The 22277-nt window shown below is 33.1% G+C and overlaps 3 protein-coding genes and 1 long non-coding RNA gene across 6 annotated transcripts; 2 read left to right on the forward strand and 2 right to left on the reverse strand.

The window, feature by feature from the left end:
* The first annotated feature begins 3536 nt into the window (after nucleotides 1–3536).
* LOC109789406 (basic helix-loop-helix (bHLH) DNA-binding superfamily protein) lies at nucleotides 3537–8312 on the forward strand. 2 transcript variants are annotated; one of them, XM_020348343.3, is made up of 10 exons: nucleotides 3537–3903; nucleotides 4074–4197; nucleotides 4364–5807; nucleotides 5893–6120; nucleotides 6200–6265; nucleotides 6352–6420; nucleotides 6785–6856; nucleotides 6963–7163; nucleotides 7502–7589; nucleotides 7690–8312. In XM_020348343.3, the coding sequence occupies exons 3-10, from the start codon at nucleotides 4911–4913 to the stop codon at nucleotides 7725–7727; spliced, it is 1659 nt and encodes a 552-aa protein (XP_020203932.1). In that variant the 5' UTR covers nucleotides 3537–3903; nucleotides 4074–4197; nucleotides 4364–4910; the 3' UTR covers nucleotides 7728–8312. The 2 variants fall into 2 exon arrangements, with proteins under 2 accessions (XP_020203932.1, XP_020203931.1); XM_020348342.3 differs by having other exon boundaries at nucleotides 4074–4178; nucleotides 4262–5807.
* Nucleotides 7739–9697, reverse strand: LOC145953037 (uncharacterized). Its single transcript, XR_014430573.1, has 2 exons — nucleotides 9212–9697; nucleotides 7739–8419 (listed from the first exon to the last, which is right to left on the reverse strand). It is a non-coding gene; the product is annotated as an uncharacterized LOC145953037 (long non-coding RNA).
* A 6439-nt stretch (nucleotides 9698–16136) lies between these two features.
* Nucleotides 16137–17690, forward strand: LOC109789404 (retrovirus-related Pol polyprotein from transposon RE1). The gene has a single exon (XM_020348340.2). It carries the CDS (start codon nucleotides 16137–16139, stop codon nucleotides 17688–17690), a length of 1554 nt encoding a protein of 517 aa, XP_020203929.2.
* Nucleotides 17691–18897: 1207 nt separating this feature from the next.
* On the reverse strand, nucleotides 18898–21730 carry LOC109789408 (protein SRG1). Of its 2 annotated transcripts, none has more exons than XM_020348347.3 (4): nucleotides 21444–21730; nucleotides 20175–20422; nucleotides 19665–19989; nucleotides 18898–19335 (listed from the first exon to the last, which is right to left on the reverse strand). In XM_020348347.3, the coding sequence occupies exons 1-4, from the start codon at nucleotides 21672–21674 to the stop codon at nucleotides 19075–19077; spliced, it is 1065 nt and encodes a 354-aa protein (XP_020203936.1). In that variant the 5' UTR covers nucleotides 21675–21730; the 3' UTR covers nucleotides 18898–19074. The 2 variants fall into 2 exon arrangements, with proteins under 2 accessions (XP_020203936.1, XP_020203937.1); XM_020348348.3 differs by having other exon boundaries at nucleotides 20175–20430; nucleotides 21444–21585.
* Between the last annotated feature and the right edge of the window lie 547 nt (nucleotides 21731–22277).

Below are 22277 nucleotides of genomic sequence, written 5' to 3' on the forward strand. Positions count from 1 at the left end.
TGTTCAGCAAGAACAAATTTAAAGATGTCAATTAAAAAAGCACGTAGCGTTAAAAGAATCTTTAAAAGGTAAAATTTTTCTCGAAAAATAACTCCTAAAAATACTCTTGTATAAAATAATTAGGCTAAAAAAAACTTATTTTGGTTTCTTATAATAATTGTTTATTTCAATTTAGTCTCACTTTTATTTTTGGTCTCAATTTGGTCCCTCATAAGTCAATTAGTTTCAATTTGGGACTTCCGTCCAAATTATTTAAACGGAGTTAACTATTGGTGACGTGGATGCTACGTAGATACATACGTAGATGCCACATGGATGCCAAATTCTGTGAAAACACCTAGAACCAGAACGGCCCGTTCCGAAACCAGAACAGGCCGTTCCAAGACTGAGAATAGAATATTCTTTATTAATTTTATTAAAAAATATAATAATTTTGAAAAATATTTTTTATGGTAAAAATTTTAAAATTATTTATTTTTATAAAACATAATTATCTTATAAATAGAGTAATAACTTTTTCTTTTTCTCTTTCTGTCTGAAGAAATATTTAAGTGTCACTTTATAATTTTTTACAACTTATTTAAAATTAGAGGAATAAAATGATAAAAATTAATAGGATAAACATAATAAAATTATTAATTTATTTTCTTTTAGTGTCTTCTAAATTTTTACATTCATTTAAAGCAAAATATTTATTATATTAGATATAACAACATAATTAAAATATAATTAATAATATATATTTTATAAAATTATTAATATTTTATATATAAAAAAAAGAATGAAAAAAATTTTAGTGGGGGCAAGTGCCCCCACTATGATTAACTTAGATCTGTCCCTGCATACGGTTGTGGTGAAATGTTAGTCCTGTGTATCTTCTTCCTTTACTTCAGGTTCTACCTCTTCAAGAACAGGTTGTTGTTGTTAGGGTACATCATTAATGACTTCAAGGAAAAATACTATGTCATTTCATCCTTTACTATATAGTGTCAATTTGGTAATAAGTGGTTCACTCCAGTTTGAAATGAAATAAAATTTGCTATCATTGTCTTTAGTGATACATTACATTGTCCTTAATAATACACTGTATAGCCTAACTGTTTAGCAATTGAAGTTATCAATTTCCATTGACAATATTACCAAATTCAGTGTTTGAAATGTTTTGTACCTTGGGTCTTTTTCCTTCCATGATTCACAACCGTGAACTATAATCATTGATCGTTTATGCTTAGCAATCTGGAACCAGAACGACCCGTTCTGGTTCTAGGTGTTTTAAAAAAAATGGCATCCACGTGGCATCCACCTATGCATCTACGTGGCATCCACGTGGCCACACAGATAACTCCATTTAAATAATTTGAACATAAGTCCCAAATTGAAACCAATTAATTTATTAGGGACCAAATTGAGACCAATTAATTTATTTGGGACCAAATTGAGACAAAAAATAAAAGTGGGACTAAATTGAAACAAACAATTATTATAAGGGACGAAAATAGGTTTTTAGCCAAATAATTATTTGTATTTAGTATATAAATATTAATTTATATATTTAAGTATAATATTTATTTATATATAATTTATTATAAAATTTAATTTATAACAATATATAAAAGGGGACACATCATACATGATTTTGGTTTTTTAGTTTTATTAGTCAATTTTATCTTTTAATATTACAATTATCTCTTTGTTTATTTAATTCCAAAATTACCCATAACTTAAAAATTTTAGTTTTTCCTATTCTATCATTGCAAGTCAACTACGACTATTTCTTTGTAATAGTAAGTAATTACCTTTTCGTTTTAACATTCTATTTTTTTACTTTTGGTTATTTATTATATATATATATATATATATATATATATATATATTATTTTAGTTACTTCACATTTTATTTTTTATTTAGATAAAATACATAGAGATACGATTTGTATAAAGTGTTTTGATTAGAACCTAAAAAAAAAAAAGTGTTTTGATCTAGTTACATATAATAAACATGTATATGCATTAAAACATTAGTTAACTGTGAATTGTAAACTAATTCATATAATAATTAAATATTAATAGAGAATAATTTTAAAATTAAATTATTATTTAAAATAAGTTTTTACACACTGTCAATTAAAAATTTCTTTATTTATAACTTTAAAATAATTATTATAAAAATAAACAGTCTTATCATAAAAAAACACTCCAAATGCATTTTAATCTGTTTTCTAACTATTTAACATTAAAGCTATATAAAAAAAAAAGTCTAGCCTAACATGCTGGAGTTTTTTTTAATATTTTATTTTTATTTTTATTTTTATTTTTAAATTATCGGATTAAATATTGTTGGAATTATTTTATAATATTTGTTTGAAGTAATATTTATATCAAGAGAAAAAAGTTATAATTTTGTTATTTTTTTATAAGATTATTTTTCATACAACTTTAATAAAATATTGTCACCACAATTTTATTTTTGATTATTACCTAAAAAATAATATCTTAATATGTGTATTATATAAATTATTATTATTTATTTTATTTTATCAATGTGACACCTTATTTATATTTTAACAAATATACCAATATAGACTTCTCAAAACCTATCAAACATATTTAGTTTAATATTTTTTTTATTTTATAAAATTAAATAAAATAATAAATATAAAAAGACCAATTTGATTGAGTCCTAAAATCATTAGGCTAGACTAAATATAAAATTTAATGACCATTGAAAATTTGAGTGTTTAAAATTACTTTACATACTTTTATTTTATTTAGTTATATTGAGTTAACCCATTTAACACTTTATTTTGGCATTTGTCTATTTAATGACTTTTTTAATTTATGAACTTTTATCAATTTTACCTTATTTTCGAAGGAAGCTTATTTGACTTAAATCCTAAACCCTACGATACCAAAATCTTAATATGAAAAAGGTTTAAAAAATAAAAAAAATCAACAAAAGTTTATAGAATAAAATTAGTAAAAAATTTATTAAAAAATTAAAAATACATTTAATCTTATAAAATAATATAAAGGTGTTAATTCAAACCTGAAATGTTATTGTATATATCTTGGCCTTAAAACTAGATAAATTTCATCTCCATTAACAGAATTCTTTGAATAGTTTTAGGCAAAAGTAATAATGTATCACAAATTTCTATGAAACTAGATAATTTTCATCTCCTTTAACAGAATTCTTTGAATAGTTTTAGGCAAAAGTAATAATGTATCACAAATTTCTCATTGATAAGGAAAGTAGAGCTTGAAGATATGAATCAAATATTATATTTTGAATTATTTGTGTTGAAACGGATGCTTTTCTCTTTTGTTTTCATTTCTTAGGCACTAGAAACAAACAATAGAGTATGATGCATAAGGTGTTGAAGTAATTTATCGGCACAGACAATGTATCTTCTTTTAATGTTCCTTTCTCTCTCCCCCTAAGAACCTAGACAATGCATCTAACATTAATAATAATCCTTAGTGCAAGACCCATATGGCTTGTTTTCGGTTTAGAATAGAGTTTTATAATATTGAGAGGCAAAAAAAGAAATGAGTAGATGACCCCAGCTAGATTTGGGGGCCTTGACCAAAAACAAGGGAAAACCCTTATTAAAGATCCGCTATGCACTTCTTTCAAGGCGTAATAAAGGACAATTCAATAAGATAAGAGAAAAACACCCCTGGTAAGAGTTGGCAATGTCAGTTGCTAGCTCAAACTGATATGATTATCACATAGAAGTTGCCCAAAAAAATACTGAAAAATGAAAAGTGGCTAAAACAATCATTATTAATTTCTCAAAGTTGAGGAAGAGGAGCTTAAGGGGCAGGTCATTTTATTAGTATTTTACAGTAGCTGTGGCGGTGGTTAATCATCAAAAGCTCTCTTTTTGATGCCAGAGTGAGGTATATAAATGGAGCCTCTTTGCCATTACTTACTCTTTTCTTTGCACTCTCATTCAGATACACATTGCCCTTTACTAATTTTTCTTTTCTCTCTCTAAAAATCTAAGCTTTAGATTTCTCCCTCTAAAAAGCTCCAACCTTTAAATTTTCTCTCTCTCTTTGTGGCACAGTGAAAGGCAGGTTTGTTATGAAGGAGGGAGTTTGAAGAAACCCCATATTGAATAAAGTGGTTTTGATTTGAGGGAAAAGCTTGAATGGAAGGCAGGGTTCCAAAAGTAGGAGGATCAGAAATGGGTATCTTTCTCTTCCCACTTTTAAAGTTGGGTCCTTTTTAATTTTTTTTTTCTCTCTCTTGCAGGGTTGGGTTCTGTATCTCTGACTAGGGCTTGAATGGGGGTATTTATTATGCTGAAATCAATGTTGTTTGCATAATTGACTGCTTCCATGGACTTCTTTTCAGCTCTTTCTTTGAACAGTCTTTTTTAGCCTCCTTTCTCTCTCTCTTGGGGGGGCCTTCTTTATGAATTTTGGTACTTCAAGTTCAGTGCTGGCTTTGGAAATGGTAGCTGCCAAACTCGTGTGAGCTTTGGTACATCTTTTGGGTACTTGGATTTTGTTTTAGCCCTTTGGCAATTTCTCAACATCATTAACTGAAGCTGTTCCATCTCCTTCTGCTTCTAACCTTCTTCCCTTTTTAACTTCATACTTGGACAAGTTTCTAGTTCCTTTAGTTTCTCGAGGGTGTCCTGGATTCTGGTTGATGGTTGTCACTGAATCGTGTTTGTTCAATTTGTGTTGGAACTTGGGAGGCTTCATCGGTTAGTTGGTTTCTTTGAAATTTGACACCACTTTTGATCATTGTTTCATGCTGTACTAGCTGCCATTTACTGTTGAAGGGTACTCTTTTGTGAGTTTTCTCTGATTTCATTATCAGTCAGTTTGAAAGATATCATAGAAAGGAATCTGCTAGTGGGGTGGTTTGATATCACTTGTTAAGAGGGTTGGATATGAGTGACAAAGAGAAGTTTGAGGTGGATAGAAACGAGGATCCTATGAGTTATTCTAGTGGTATGCACTCGGATTGGAGATTTGGGGGTGCACATCTTGCAAGTTCTTCTGTAGGTTTAGTTGGCTTGGGGAATTCTATGAATGTCAACAGAGGGGATTTGATTGGTTCTTCATGTTCCTCTGCTTCAATGATGGACTCATTTGGTCCAAACTACTGGGACAACCCCACCAGTTCCCAAAACTTGGGATTTTGTGACATCAATGGAGGCACTTCAAATACTGCTGGAATCAGAAAAGATGGCTTTGGTTTTGGAAGAGCTGGTCAGGATCATCATGGGGCACTTGAAATGGGTTGGAACCCTGCTAATTCTATGTTACCAAATGGACCAGGGATGTTTCCCCACAGTTTATCTCAGTTTCCAACTGATTCTGGATTCATTGAGAGAGCTGCAAGATTCTCATGCTTCAGTGGAGGGAATTTTGGTGATATGGTGAACTCATATGGGATTCCTCAATCCATGGGGCTGTATGCTGGGAGTGGTGGGACAATGCATGGAGCAAGAGATGCTCTTGCAGGCCATGGCTTGAAATCAGTAACTGGAGGGCAACCTCAGGAAAGTGATATGAATGTAATTGAAGCTACAAAAGATGTGTCTCCATCTGTTGAGCTTCTGGCTGCTAAAGGAAGCCCCCTCAAGAGTGATAAGAGAACTGAAGGCCATGTTATATCTCAAGATGAAGGGAAACAATCTCTTGTTAGGCCCGCTAATGAGTCTGATAGAGCTGAATCTAGTGATGATGGTGGTGGCCAGGGTGATTCGCCAATGATGGAGGGTACTAGTGGGGAACCTTCTACCAAAGGGCTAAACTCAAAGAAAAGGAAAAGAAGTGTGCAGGTATGGTTGTGACTTGTGTTTCAGCTGTATCTACTGTATGTGATGCTTTTTCCCCTTTTGCATTTGATTGTTTTCCTTGTGGTAGGGTGTTGATAATGATAAGGCCAATGGAGCACCAGAACTACCCAGTGAAGGTGCAAAGGACAACCCTGAGAATCAACAAAAGAGAGACCAACAACCAACATCAACCATCAAGGCTTCTGGGAAGAATGCCAAACTGGGGTCTCAAGCTTCTGATCCACCTAAGGAGGAATATATACACGTTAGGGCTCGGCGGGGTCAGGCAACAAATAGCCATAGCCTTGCTGAGAGGGTAAGATTTTTGTGAGAACTTATCTTTGGTGAAAATGAAATTTTTAGATGAAGAATTATAAATTAGATTTTCACTGCAGGTGAGGAGGGAAAAGATAAGTGAGAGGATGAAGTTTCTTCAGGACCTTGTACCTGGGTGCAGCAAGGTGGCTTCTAAATTTAAAACTAGAAGAATTCACTATGTCATATGACATCCTTTTAACATTATTATTACTACTTTTTATGCTTTTAGGTCACTGGCAAGGCAGTAATGCTTGATGAAATCATCAATTATGTACAGTCACTTCAAAGGCAGGTTGAGGTATGGCTGAAAGCTTATCTTCCATTTGCCCTTCCGTGATTCTAAAGTCAGCTAATTGATTTGCACCGAATGTTTTTGGTTCTGCTTAACCTCTGTAGCAGCATATTTATTTCCATAGAACTTCTCATTATTTACCTCCTTTTTCACCATAACATTCTTCTATGTATTTGAAATGACCTCTTTTTTAATCATTCCTCCTGATATCTTATATAATCACTGTTATCTTTGCTGTATTTTGATTAAAGATCCAAGATAAATTGTTTTACCAATTATCATTTATATATAATTGATGCTTGACGTATTTTTTACAATGTTTAACCTCTTTTTTCAAGCTAAATTGACACACCCCTGTTTCATTTGGCAGTTTTTGTCTATGAAACTTGCAACGGTAAATCCCCGGCTGGATTTTAATATTGAAGGGCTTCTTGCTAAAGATGTAAGTTGTTAAATCTATTTACATTCTAGGGGCAAAAAGTTTCTTCTCAGTACAAGTGACTGATCTGATCACCTTGATACATTCCAAAATCCGAACATTATGCCAGATTCTTCAACAACGGCCTGGTCCTTCATCTGCACTGGGGTTTCCTCTAGATGTGTCCATGGCTTTTCCTCCATTACATCCATCTCAACCAGGGCTGATACATCCAATTATTCCCAACATGGGAAACTCATCTGATATCCTTCAAAGAACCATCCATCCACAGTTACCACCCTTGAATGGTGGATTCAAGGAGCCGAATCAGGTATCGATCCATTGCAATAGCAAGCATTGTAATTTCCCATGCACATCATTTCTTTGTTTATAGGAGTAAACACTGAACACTTCAAGTTTGGTTGCTACAGCATGTTAGTAGTAATTAAACATGACAGATTTGTGAATGGATAATTTTTTCTGTAGATTGCTGAACATGAGGAATGTTGAAAATCCTCCATCAAACATACTTACATTTGAGTTACTGTGGCCTTCCTTTGCTGTTGTATAGCAAATTACCTATGTTTCTATGAAATTAACTTTCTCCTATGTTTTGCCTGACCATATTTTACAATGTTATTTTTCATATTATGATACAATTTGCAATAGCTGCCTGAGGTATGGGAGGATGAGCTTCACAATGTTGTACAGATGAGCTTTGCAGCAACTGCTCCCGTGAGTAACCAAGATGTTGATGGTATGCATTCACCAACAAACAACCCCTTTTTGTGAAGTTACATTTTCCCAAACAAACTACCTTTTCTCAATCAAATTATCTTTGCTACATGCTCTTGTAGGTAATGTGTCAGGAAGTCAGATGAAAGTTGAACTTTGATGTTTAGTCTACCTAACATTCATCTTCACAATAGTGCGTATTTTGGCTTTTGGCTTTCATTCTTGTTGGATGGAAATAACCAAGATCAGAGTTTTATACATGACTTACCAAACTTGAAGGCCGTGATCAGAATTCCCTGCAATATATTTTAGATGAGATACTATTGAGTAATGTCCTGGTGTCTAGGCCTTGGGGGGCAGTCACATACCCTTGGGGAGGATTGACTCTAGGTTAGAGGATGTAGAGCAGTATTCATGGATGTTTCCTTTCTTTTCAAGCGTGAATATATGTATCATATGTTTAGAAGTGGAAGTCTATTTTATCAAATAGGTTTGCTCACTAAATATATTAAAGAATGTAAAGACAGGATCTCACTGAGTCTGATCAACCAGGAGAAATTCTAAAGCAATTTTTTTTGTTGGGCTGAGCATAGTTTACAAAATGCTGAGAACCTGTTCATGGTTGAGTTGATGCTTGCTAGGGGCTTGAACATATTGTAATGCTTTTCTGCCCAACATGTAGCTATGTTACATTCTTTGATGGAACATGTTCGGATTTAGACGATACACTAGCATTTTGTTGTAAGTCTTTCATTGGATTATAGCTGTTGATGAGTTGGAATGAGTGCCACAATTAGGATTCTATCATGGTGCAAAGTATTGTTTGTTCCTCCTTTCTCCAATGTCCACAGCCTGTGAAAAACTTGGATATAATATTTTAAAAGTTAGGATACTGGTAAAGATACAGCAAGATATATTAATTAGTTAATGTGATTTATAGTTTAGCTCAAGTAAGCAAAAATGTTTTAAAAAAACTAGTTTTGTAGGGACTCGTATTAGTTTGTTTCAGGTAATAGTAAATCAAATTGACAAGAACTTGAATGGTGAGTAATTATGTACATGCCATGCGTTTCTAATAAGTATTAATATATGATATGTCCACTCGGTACAGGTACATAATTATTCAAGAGTACTCTACAATAGTTAACATCTTGTATAAGTTTTAACATCATTTGTCTTGGCCTCTTATAGAACTCCTGACTGCTAGAAGGAAAACAGATCTATTTAAAGAGAAAAGATACTTGCACGCATTATGATATGTAATATTGTGAATCATTCATTAAAAAACTATAATGGGATCAATTGAGTTCTGTGTATAATAATGGGGACTATTCAGTACAAAAATTAATATGTTTGGTGACAGATGATGACTTGTGTATGTCATTCAAGGAACAAATTTAGTGTTTTTTTGTAACACAACTTTGACAATTTGTATAACAACTTACTATTTTTATCTCCAAAAAAGTTGAGAAAGAAAAAACCATAAGTATCATGCTTTTAATAAAAGGAGTACATACTCTTGCAGCACTGGAAATATTTTCGTAATTCATGTAAGGAGTGTGGTTGTGTAAGTATCATTTTTCGGATATAGGCAATAATGCAACCATAGTGATGGATACATAAATATTAATACATTATTATTACCTTTCATGAGCAGATAACCAGTGATATTTGAAATCTTTGTTTAGATATCAGTTGTTTCCATCAAATTGAACCAACATCCTCATCCAGTACATGATAATAAGTTCCTCTGATTACTGAAAGGGATGTAACCACAATAACAATTCAGAATCAAGACCAGTCAATGACAGCACCAGTACCTCTCTTTTGGCATCTCTATATGGATCTCTAGGATTGCATGTTCTTATTCTTAGAGCTTATCAAAGAGCAAATGAAGCTTGTGTTTGACTTAGATAGCCAAACACAAGCTCTGGCGCGTTTGGTGCATGCATATCTGAGCATTCCAATTCACCTGTCAAAGCTTTAATGTATGATTCAGGGGCTCAGGGCTGACACAAAACGTGTTAAGCAACGACAAATACAAACCAAATTGACTTGAGGGGTTCTGATTAATGAAGTTCATCATAAATACCCCCAACCTGTTTCCCAATCATGGCCTTCTGTGAACAAGGCCAGTGCTTCAGTTGTGTCCCTCCCCCCCCCCCCCCCCCCCAACCCACCTACCACACTCATGATACAGCCATTTTTCTTGGTTCAAAGTCCATTTCTGTTGCTGCCTTAACATCATCATTATGACAGAAACCAAGTCAATATACAGGAGGGAAAAAATACGAGCATATATATATATATATATATATATATATATATATATATATATATATATATATATATATATATATTATATGATATCTTTATATGCTCACCAATACTCTCAATTCTAAATGCAATTAAGAAATTGGAGGGAGTTACTGTATATATATACATAATACTATTATATATTTTATTTTTCATATTGATAAATGACAACAAATCAAAAAATTTGTCAAGCAAAACTTCACTTGATAAATTTTATGATTCCATTATTGATATCTATATTATTAAATTTTATAATATCTAATAGTTTTATGCATATATATACAAAATATAATATGAGCATATATATATATATATATATATATATATATATATATATATATATGCGCATTTTTTTAAGTAATTAGTTATTTTGGTTATTTAATAGTTGTGAGTACTATTATATTAGTTTCTGAAACTAAAAAATATCAAATAAGTATTTAGGATGTTAAATATGTTTCTAAATTTAACTATTTATTATCGTTTTAGTTCTTAAACACGTAGACACAAACATACACACATACACACATATTCCACTCTAAAATTTATGTTGGATATCAAATTTCAATAATCAAACTATTGAGTTTAAAGTTCTTAATACATAAATAAAGTTTACAAACTTATAAAATTTTTGAAAGTTATATGATACTTTGTTATATTGATTTAAATTAATGTATAAAATATTTTTATGATTATCCGTAAATTTGAATCGATAAAATGAAATATCAAATATTTTCAATTTTTTTAAAAATTTGTAGAATGAATTTATATTTTAATAACTTTTAATTTAAAGGTTGGATCATTGAAACTTGATATAAAACAAGTTATTGAATTATAATAAGTGAATCCTTTCTCTCTATATACATATTATCACTTTACTCTGTTGAGGTTATTTTATAGTATTTGTTTGAGAGAATATTTTATAAGAGTTATTTTTATAAGGTTATTACACAAACATACTCCACAATGATGAGATATTGTCCGTTTTGGGCCTTAGACCTCACGATTTTGCTATTTGATCATTATCCAAAAGCCTTCTCAATCATTGAAGTATCTTTGTGCTATATAAGTTGTTATTTTTTATCATATTTTATCGATGTATCAATGTGGGACTTGTTTGTATCCCAACAATCCTCATCATTATCATTATTTTTGTAAGGGTTATTGGTTGTCATCGAATCCAACCTGCGGCTCTGATACCAGAGTTCAGGTTATTTTATAGTATTTGTTTGAGGGGATATTTTATAAGAGTTATTTTTATAAGGTTATTATACGAACATACTCCACAATGATGAGATATTGTCCGCTTTGGGCCTTAGCCCTCACGGTTTTGCTTTTGGTAATTACCCAAAAGGCCTCTCAAACATTGAAGTATCTTTGTGCTATATAACACTACTAGAATTTTTTTTATTACATACGACTTTTCCTGCGAATTTTTATGAAAACTTTGCAAGAAACGTTCCTGCAAATTTTTCTGTGAAATTTTATCTGCAGGTAATACCTTCATGGATAATATATTTTTGCGAATTTTAAAATTCGCAGGAAATTTTCCTGCAAAATTTCTTGCGAAAAAAATTTGCAGGAAAGTTTCCTGCAAAAAAAAAATTTGCAGGAAAGTTTCCTGCAAAAAAAATTTTGTAGGAAAGTTTCCTGCAAAAAAAATTTCGCAGGGAAGTTTCCTGCGAATTTTTTCGCAAGAAATTTTGCAGGAATATTTTTATGAAAATTTTTTTAAGAAATTACTATAAATTCTATCAATAATTTTTCAACTTTCAAATGCTCACAATGAATTCATCCGAAACATTTATTTCCGTGCTTCCAACATGTGATACATAATCTTTTAAATTTTAAGATTGTAGATTATAAGTTTAATACTCAACCATACAAATCAACTTGTAAGGTAAGTATTGTCCCAACTTATATACTCTTTAATTGCTTTATTTTCAATCGATGTGAGACTTGAAATTTTTTTAAAATATTAAACTTATAAATTTAAATAATTTTTTTTTTATTTTTCCTACGGATTAAAATTTGTAGGAAAATCCGCAGGAAAAGTTACCTGCAAAATTTTTCTACCAATTTAGTAAACATTACTTGCGAATTTATTTTTGCAAGAAAATCTGCAAGAAACGAAATAAAATTCTTACAATATTTTCTGCAAATTTTTACCATGGAAAAAAATTTCTATGATTATTAAAATTGTAGCAAAATTTGTAAGAAATATCTGTAAATTATTTTTCTCAAATAAATTCGCAAAAAATTTCTGTGAATATTTTTTTGTAGGAAAATTCGTAAAAAATTTATGCGAATATTTCTTTGCAAGAAAATTTCCAAAAAATTTCTGCGAATATTTTTTTGCAGAAAAATTCGCAAGAAAATGACACTTTTCTAATAGTGTAAGTTGTTATTTTTTATTATATTTTATCGATGTGAGACTTGTTTGTATCTCAACATACTCATGTATTTAATTTTGAACTAATGTAATTGTCAATTTTTATTTTGAAAGACTTATTTGATATTTTCTTTTATTTCCTGTAACTAATATGACAATACTTTTTAAATTCAAGAATCAAAATGACCATTTACTCAGATAAACTTCTCATTAAGCAGTTTTGAATTTAAGTCTTGTAAATTGAAAAAATAAATTACTATAGAGTTTTATCCCTATTAACCGGTTTGACTTGGATTAATTAGAGTTTAGTCAAGGTTCTTAGACCAAATATGTTTTGAAGGTGGAATCAGCCGGATAGAAGGTCAAATTGTGTCGCATAGAGTTTTCTATCACTTTACATTTAGAAGTTTAGAACTCACAACATAGCATAGCAAATGATAGTGTATAATACAATAACAAAAAACACTTCAACCTTTATCGTGATAAATGTTAATTAAGTGCCGATAAGTTTACAAAAGATGCTTAATGGAACAGTGAGGAGTTATGAAAAAGAAAACAGGAAGATAAAGGAGATTCCTATAAGAAGAAAAAAATGAAGATTCAAGCAACTAAGTTGAGTAGACACAACGAAAATAACTTGTACCTGAAAAATTAATGTGCAATGCAACGATAGTAAAGGGGATGAAGAAATAGAGTTGGGGGAGATAGATGCTCAAAATACAAAAAATTATGTTGGTTTTGCTAAATCCACATCATACAAAACGGTACAAAGAAAATCATAATTTATATTTTTTTTTTCTTTGACGTTAGTTTTGAGCAAGTGGAATTTCTTTAACCTTGACCTTTTTGTTGGGATGCAAGTAAAGTCTCATGTCATTCAAACAAGAGGATGGACATAAGTTTATATACACACAATTGTCTCCATTGGTTGAGAGGCCTTTTGGGTGGTATCCAAAAGCAAAACCTAGGCCCAAAGTTAATAATATCTCACCAATGTGGAAACATGTGTATATTGTCAACAGAATGAATGACAAAAGATATGCAATTATATATTTATTTGTAACGATTATTCTCTTAATTAGGATAATTAGCCGTAGTAAATGTATATATGGCAGTTTAGTTTATTTAGTGGGCTAAAAATCAGCTTAACAAATTGTAATTACTTTGTATTTATATGAGAATTCTCCAATAGGAGAACACATAGTCTTTGACTCAATCTTCTCTAGGTTTTGACATGGTATCAGAGCCTAGGTTACAATCCCACAACCTAGTTTTTGTTTTTTCCTTCAGCCTTGTCCTAGATTCCTGATCCTGCTTTCTCGATTTCTATTTCCGGAGCTCCATGGCTTCCGAAAAATATGATGTCTTGTTTGTTCGCCTTACTGAAAAAAACTACTCAGCTTGGGCATTTCAATTTCAAATATTTGTCACCGGAAAAGATTCGTGGGGTCATGTTGATGGCAGCACTCTTGCCCCTAACAAAGACACAGAGACGGTTGCTCATGCTCAATGGGCAGTCAAAGATGCTCAAGTCATGGCCTGAATCCTTGGTTCCGTTGATTCGAACATTGTCCTGAATCTTCGTCCTTACAAGACTGCAGCAACAATGTGGTCTTACTTGAAGAAAATTTATAGTCAAAATAATGCCGCTCGTCGTTTCTAGCTTGAGCACGACATAGCTAATTTTAAACAGGATAGTCTCTCCATCTCTGATTTTTACTCTCAATTCATGAATCTTTGGGCTGAATACACTGATATAGTTTATGCAAACTTGACTTCTGAAGGTCTAAGTTCCGTACAAACAATTCATGAAACTACTAAACGTGACCAATTTCTTATGAAATTGTGATCTGACTTTGAAGGCATCCGGTCCCATCTCATGCATAGAGATCCTGTACCATCGTTGGATGCGTGCCTCAACGATTTGTTACATGAAGAACAACGTCTTCTTACACAATCCATCATTGAAGAACAGAGATTGTCTACTGTTCCCGTAGCATACATGGCACAAGGGAAGTCACGACGCCATGACATGGGTGCTATTCAATGTTTTAGTTGCAAGCGATTTGGACACTATGCTTCCTCCTGTCCAAAAAAATTCTATAACTACTGCAAAAAGCATGGACATATTATTAAGGAATGCCCAATAAGGCCACCAAGGCGAACTGCAACAGCTTTTACAACCACCATTGATTCTTCTATTCCCAACAGTTCTGCCAATCCAACACCTGTCCCACAACATGCTACTACTACTGTTCCAACTTTGACTCCTGAAATGGTTCAACAAATGATCATTTTAGCATTTTCTGCTTTGGGATTCTCAGGTAAATGCTCTTCACCGTGGTATTTTGATTCTGGGGCTTCCAACCACATGACCAACAATACTCGATTCCTTACTAATATAAAAAAATATTTGGGGAATCTCAACATACATACTGCTGGTGGAAATCAATTGCCTATAACAGCAACTGGTGATATTTCTTCATCTCTAACAAATGTCTTTGTCGCTCCTGGTCTCACCAGTAATCTCATTTCTGTTGGTCAATTAGTCGACAATGATTGTCGAGTTCAATTCTCACAGTCTGGTTGTCTTGTGCAGGATCAACACTCGCGGACGATAATCGCGAAGGGGCCTAAAGTTGGACGTCTTTTTCCCATCCATTTCTTGCTGTCTCCAAGTCTTTCTTTACCTTTAGTCTCTTGTAATTCTGCTATTGTTGATTATCAAGTATGGCATAGGCGTCTTGGGCATCCCAACTCCAATGTACTCCATGACATGCTCAAGTCTAGTTTTCTTGGAAATAAACACACCCCATCTCTTAATGATATTTATTTTGATTGCATTCCTTGTAAGCTTGGAAAAAGTAAAATTTTACCTTTTCCAACACATCAGTCGCATGTCACCCAACCATTTGATATCATCCATAGTGATGTTTGGGGGATAGCACCAGTTATATCTCATGCTTATTACAAGTATTTTGTAACTTTTATTGATGATTATAGTCGTTTCACTTGGGTCTATTTTCTGCGTTCAAAAGATGAAGTCTTTGCTACTTTCAAATTTTTTTATGCTTATGTTCAGGCCCAATTCTCCTCCAAAATCAAGATTCTTCGCTCTGATAATGGGGGGAATACACCTCACACTTATTTAAGGAATTCTTGCAAACCAATGGCATTTTATCTCAACGATCATGCCCATCAACCCCCCAACAAAATGGGGTAGCTGAACAAAAAAATCGCCATTTGCTAGATGTTGTTCGCACTCTTTTGCTGGAGTCGCATGTCCCATCACGTTTTTGGTGTGAAGCCCTTTCCACTGCAGTTCATCTTATAAACAGATTTCCATCTCCTTCCATAAGTAATGAATCCCCTTTCACTTGATTATTTGGTCACCCACCCGATTACTCCACTCTTCGTATCTTCGGTTGTGCAAGTTATGTCTATCTTCCTCCACAAGAACGCACAAAACTCACTGCACAATCTGTTGAATGTGTTTTTCTTGGCTATTCTCCTCATCAAAAGGGATTTCTATGTTATGATCCTAAACTTCATCGGATTCAAGTCTCTCGAAATGTCATTTTTCTAGAAAATGTATATTTTTTTGCAAAATATCATGACTCGTTCTCTTCTCCAATTTCTGTTTTGCCATTGTTTTCTAATTCTTCTACCGGTCCATCATCATCTAGACCTCTCTTGACCTATCAAAGAAAAAAAACTACCTCTCAATATCAACCAGCAGAATCCCATGGGCCCCTTCCAGATAATTCCTTGGCTATTGATCCAGTACAAGCTTCAGCACCAGAACCAACTCCTTCACGACGCAGTTCACGCATTCGTAAGCCCCCAGAAAGGTATATTAGTTCCATGACAGCAACTTTATCATCTATTCCTATTCCTTCTTCTTATAAACAGGCAATGCAGAATGAATGTTGGCAAAAAGCTATTGCAAGTGAACTTCTCGCCTTGGAAGAAAATCAGACATGGGATATAGTGCCATGTCCCCCATCTGTTAAGCCTTTAGGCAGCAAGTTTGTGTTCTCTATCAAGCTGCGTTCGGATGGATCCATCGACCGTCACAAGGCGCGACTAGTTGTGCTTGGAAATAAGCAAGAGTATGGCCTAGACTATGATGAGACTTTTGCTCCAGTTGCCAAGATGACCACTGTACGTACTATCCTTGCTCTTGCTGCATCCAAATCTTGGCCACTACATCAAATGGATGTAAAAAATGCTTTCCTCCACGGTGACCTTAAGGAGGACATTTACATCACACTTCCTGGTGGTATGTTGACTCTCTCCCCGCCTAATGTTTGCAAATTGAAACGCTCTCTATATGGATTGAAGCATACCCCTAGAGTATGGTTTGAGAAATTTCGCTCCACTCTACTTAGTTTTTCATTCACTCAAAGTCAGTATGATCCATCACTTTTCCTCCAAAGGACTCCTAAAGGCATCGTCGTCCTTCTTGTTTATGTGGATGACATTGTGGTCACTGGCTCTGATCCAGATGCTATTTCTAAAACCCAACAAATGCTGCATTCAACTTTTCACATGAAAGAGTTAGGTCATCTCAATTATTTCTTGGGTTTAGAGGTGCATTACCATCCTAAAGGCATTTTCATAAATCAGCACAAATATATTCAAGATTTAGTCCAGCTAGCTGGACTCACAAATGCTACCCTTATTGACACTCCAATGGAAGTTAATGTTAAATATAGAAGACATGAAGGAGAGCTTCTTGATGATCCCACTCAATATCGAAAACTAGTTGGTAGCCTCATCTATGTGACTATCACTCGCCCAGATATTTCTTTTGCTGTACACACCGTTAGTAAGTTCATGCAATCTCCACGACACTTCCATTTTTCAGCAGTACAACGTATCATTAAATATCTCCTTGGCACCTCAAGGAGTGGTTTATTCTTTCCTAAAATTTCATCTCTTCAACTCCAAGCATATAGTGATGCTGGCTGTCCAGACACTAGGAGATCAACTATTGGCTGGTGTATGTTCCTTGGGAATGCTCCTATTTCATGGAAATGTAAGAAACAAGATTCAGTATCAAAGTCATCCACTGAAGCAGAATATCGCGCAATGTCTGTTGCTTGTTCTGAAATAATATGGCTACGTGGTCTTCTTACAGAGCTTGGATTGTCTCAAGCACAACCCACTCCACTGCATGTTGATAACACCAGTGCCATACAGATTGCAGCAAATCCGGTTTACCATGAACGGACGAAACACATCGAGGTCGATTGTCACTCTATTCGAGATGCGTATGATCGTAGAGTCATCAATCTACCACATGTTTCAACATCTATTCAAATCGCTGACATTTTCACTAAAACGTTGCCACGCCAACGTCACAATTTTCTACTTGGCAAATTGATGCTTGTAGATTCACCAGCATCAATTTGAGGGGGGATGTCAACAGAATGAATGCAAAAGATATGCAATTATATATTTATTTGTAACGATTATTCTCTTAATTAGGAATTTAGGATAATTAGCCATAGTAAATGTATATATGGCAGTTTAGCTTATTTAGTGGGCTGAAAATCAGCTTAACAAATTGTAATTACTTTGTATTTATATGAGAATTTTCCAACAGGAGAACACACAGTCTTTGACTCAATCTTCTCTAGGTTTTGACTTATATGTGTGGTAACCCCCCTAGTGCACAACAAGTGGTATCAGAGTCGATGGTCTGATCAGGTGACCAGCTCGACGAGAGGTGGATCCAAGTTTGAGATTCCTTATGTCGAAAGCCTTCCTAACGATGAGTCCATGTGAAAGAGAGGCTACCTCCTAACATTGGAGGGTTAGGACAGGCGGTGCTTGTACATGGGTTTATATACACACAACTGTCTCCATTGGTTTAGAAGCCTTTTGGATGATGTCCAAAAGTAAAACCATGAGGACTTGGGCCCAAAACGGACAATATCTCACCAATGTGAAGACATGTATATATGAGTGGGGTAACCCCCTCGATGCACAACACTTTCTAAATGAAAACACTAACAATTAGATACTTAAGAATGTATGACAGTTAAAGCTTATAAGATGATTTCAAAGAAATTTTACTAGTATTTCTCTCACTATTCTGTCTCTTTCAATGTCGAATTCAAATGAAACTTGTTTGTATTTCAAATTAATAGGACATTGTTTTCCTTTGAGGCATAAGCAAGGAAATGTGCTTAATATTAAATATGAACATGTGTAAATTCTCGGTCCCATTCATTTTGAGTCTACTTGGAATTTAAAAGTACTGTCGAATTTATTTATTTTTACTGAAAATAACTCTTTACTATAATAAGTAAACTCTCAAAAACACTTTTATCTTGTATTCAAACAGATCTTTTGTACCATACTACCATATACTTATTGGTACAGTTAAACCAAAGGCTGCACATCAAACCTCCTTGTCCAACAGCCCAAGTCCAAACATCTTTAGCCAAGGAGAAAGGAAGTGTAGAGTGAAAAATTATAAAAGAAAGGTTCAACTGGTTTTATTATTATAAAATTCTTTTTTATTGTTTGATGCAAACATATAACAATTTCATCCTGCTACAGCCGTAATTTGCATCACAATAGTCACAATGTCTATAACCACAAAGACCATAACTGCAATGACAATTTAGAACCATGCTTTCAAGGTAAACATATGTTCATCTTTATGCCATAACAACGATTCAATTTTTACTGCTACAATTGTTGCACTTTGGCTACCACTTGTGACATTATTGATCAGTGCATTTGTTCTATCATTCCATTTCAAGCTTAGTCCTCCTATGAACAAAAATTATTTACCAATCTCGTTTTGGATCCTAATGAGATCCATGTATGATTTCCCTTGTAGCTCACGTTTAAGGAATCCATTGAGGTATTCTGCTACTCCAATCCTTTCGAACAATGCAGGTCTTTCCGGAGTAACAAGGCTTGGTACTGGACCTATAATTCTATTCATTTGAGGTCTGTGAAATGTGGCAATGGAAATCCTCTCCTTTTCTGAATTCACTATTCCACGGTGTTCAATACTCCGATAAATTCCATTGGTCAGTATCTGTGGAAGCATTTACAATATCGTTAAAATTTCTTAAAGGCTTAAATGTTCATAACTTAATTAGAATGCATTGACAGTATAAAGGTTTTTTATACTGTCATCTAATTGTAGATTGTTATATATTATAAATTTATTGACTTTTATAGTATGTCTTAAAAATCATGCATATGATAATTTCTAAGTAATTGCTAGTGTAGAAATCTTTACATTGAAAATGCATGAAAAATAAACTCTACTGTGAACTCTAGGTTTTCTTATCCTTACATTGTTGTAAGATGATTTGAATGCCAACTGATAAAAATACATGTGAATGAGATTGTGCTAGTTACCTCCAACAAGTCTCCAACATTGATAACAAAAGCATTAGGAAGGGGTTTAACAGGAATCCACTTTTCATCTTTTCTTATTTGAAGGCCTTCCACTTCATTGACTTGAAGAAGGATGGTAAGGGCACCAGAATCAGAATGTGGATTGATTCCAATGACTCGTTCAGGTTGGGGACATGGAGGGTAGTAATTCATCCTCATTCCTTGGTGTGGATCTTCAAATAACTCTGAAAGTTCATTGGTTTTGATCTTAAGAGCTTTTGTCAAAAGGCCAATGACTGTGATGCACATTTTTTTCAGCTCTAAACAATAATTATCTAGATTATCTCTGCAATTAAACATAATGTCTCTCAGCCATCAAGTACCAACAAAATAAGTCAATGATGTTGTACTTAACACAAAAAACTAATGGAGTTTCATTCAGTTGATTGAGTAGTGAGTGTTGTAAACTCTTTAATACTAAGTTCGATTCTCATGGATAAAAAAGAAAAACATAGGAAAGAGGTGGACAACCTGAATGGTTGGGGAATACAAGGTATTAGGTGGGGATTCCTTGCTTGTAATGGAAATGTGTGAACATAGAACATGTCTGCCCATTCTAGCTTTTGTTCCTCTGATAAAACAAATAACTGACCAAACCCCTGCATATCCTCTGGTGTTTGCCAAAACTTCTGCTTCTCTTCCATTGGAAGGTTGAAGAATTGTTGAACACCTATCTTCATATTTTCCACCACTGAAGGGTCCACTCCATGGTTTATAAGCTGTAGTTCTTTTCCGGATCAAAAATTGTGTAAAGCAAATAAAATTACACGAATGCATCATTTCTTGACTCATCATGAATGTGAAAACAAAACTGTTGGCTATAAAGTTAATATACAGATTCAATTTTCACATATCTTTTCTGGCACATGCATCCTCCAGAAAAAAGTAATCCTGTTCGAGATTCCAGTATCATTATAAACGGCAAAACTTTTGTCTTCAATATTTAACGCATTTATAAATTCAAAACTCAATTTTAAGACTATTAATTAAGTTGAAACATTACCAGCCAAGTTGAGACACGCTTGATAATTTTCACATATCTTCTGATAAAATTAGTTGCTCCATTTCTTTGTTACATGTTATGCTGTTATTGGTTACCTAGAATACTATTGAAGTACACCACTCCCCCAAAAAAAAGTGTGGCCTGATTCAACTACAATTTAAAATCATTTACGACTTTATCCAATTTAATTATCAGCCACGAATTCTTTTTACAAATTGCATGGTTTGAGGTCATAACTCAATAACTGCAAATATTGTAACTACTAAAGCAAGTTTAAACCTTAACATAAATTACTCATAATCATGTAATATTGACATTGTCATTTTCATGATAGAACATTCTTATATAGAGTTCCATCGAGTGTTATTTGATTTTATTGATCTTACTATTCAGAATTGACTAACAAAAAAAACCACCAAAAGGAAAAAAAAAATGACCAAGAGAAGTGTTTTCCTTTTGTCCCATCTAGTATCTCCCAACTCGGAATAGATACTAATACTGTTTGCAGTATTGTGACTTTTGCTAACTCAATATTTTCGTACATGACAGGAATTGAAATAAAGATTTCTATTAAATAGATCATCCTTCAACCGTTCAATGTGTGAAAACACTGTGACTAATTACTCGGTCAACTCATCGAAATTACAGGCATAGACATTTAAAATTAAATTTGACTTTGGTTTCTTTTTACACTTAATGAAAAATATGATAAATTGCAAGAGGGGAATAATCCAAACCTGAAAGAAACCCCATTGTTTGCATGCCTGGTCCAGCTTCTCTAACTCAGTTGCATCTTGAGACAACAATTTATGCAAGTCTATGACAGGAACTTGTGGCAAAGATGCTGTGTTGGATACAATGGTTGGATCTTGATTTGGATGAACATATCTTTCTGGAACTTGAATGATGGGTTGTTTTGCTAACTCCTGAACAGAAGGCACCAAAAGAGAAGTTCCATTCATAGCCATTAGTTGCAACTCAACTGGGTTCTGTACTCTTGCTTTGAAGAAAGTGATAAGAAACAACAATTTCAATACCTACTCTATCTTTGTGGTCCACACATGTGCCAAGTTACAACAAATCTTTTCCTAGTTCAGTAACAGGTTTTACCACAAACTCACAGTTCCATTTATTAAGCCATTAATTAGAAATTTACGTTCATTTGATTTTATCGTAATTTTTAACCATCGATTATTTTAATCAAGTGAGTGTACTTTATTTTTCTAAGGTATATTCCTTTAGAGAACTCAAAATATTATTATTAAATGTCTGTGTAAAATTATTTTCGACCGATTAGATACATAAATTAAATTCTAAAAAATAAATAATTGGACATTACACAAATATTTATTTCTATAAGATAGAGCAATATAAAATAGGATGGATTATTCGATATCTCTAAAATTTTGTGAAATTGTATTGACATTTTTTTTTAACATTTATATTAACTTCCCTTTTAAAGTCTCTATGTGATATCTTTTAAATAATTAAGGAGTTAATATAATGCCTTAGGTGTTATATATAATAATAATAATAATAATAATAATAATTAACAATTCAATTTTTTTACA

The sequence above is a fragment of the Cajanus cajan genome, chromosome 11 (assembly GCF_000230855.2).
Source record: "Cajanus cajan strain Asha chromosome 11, NIPB_CcT2T_4, whole genome shotgun sequence".
NCBI classification, from domain to species: Eukaryota; Viridiplantae; Streptophyta; class Magnoliopsida; order Fabales; family Fabaceae; genus Cajanus; species Cajanus cajan.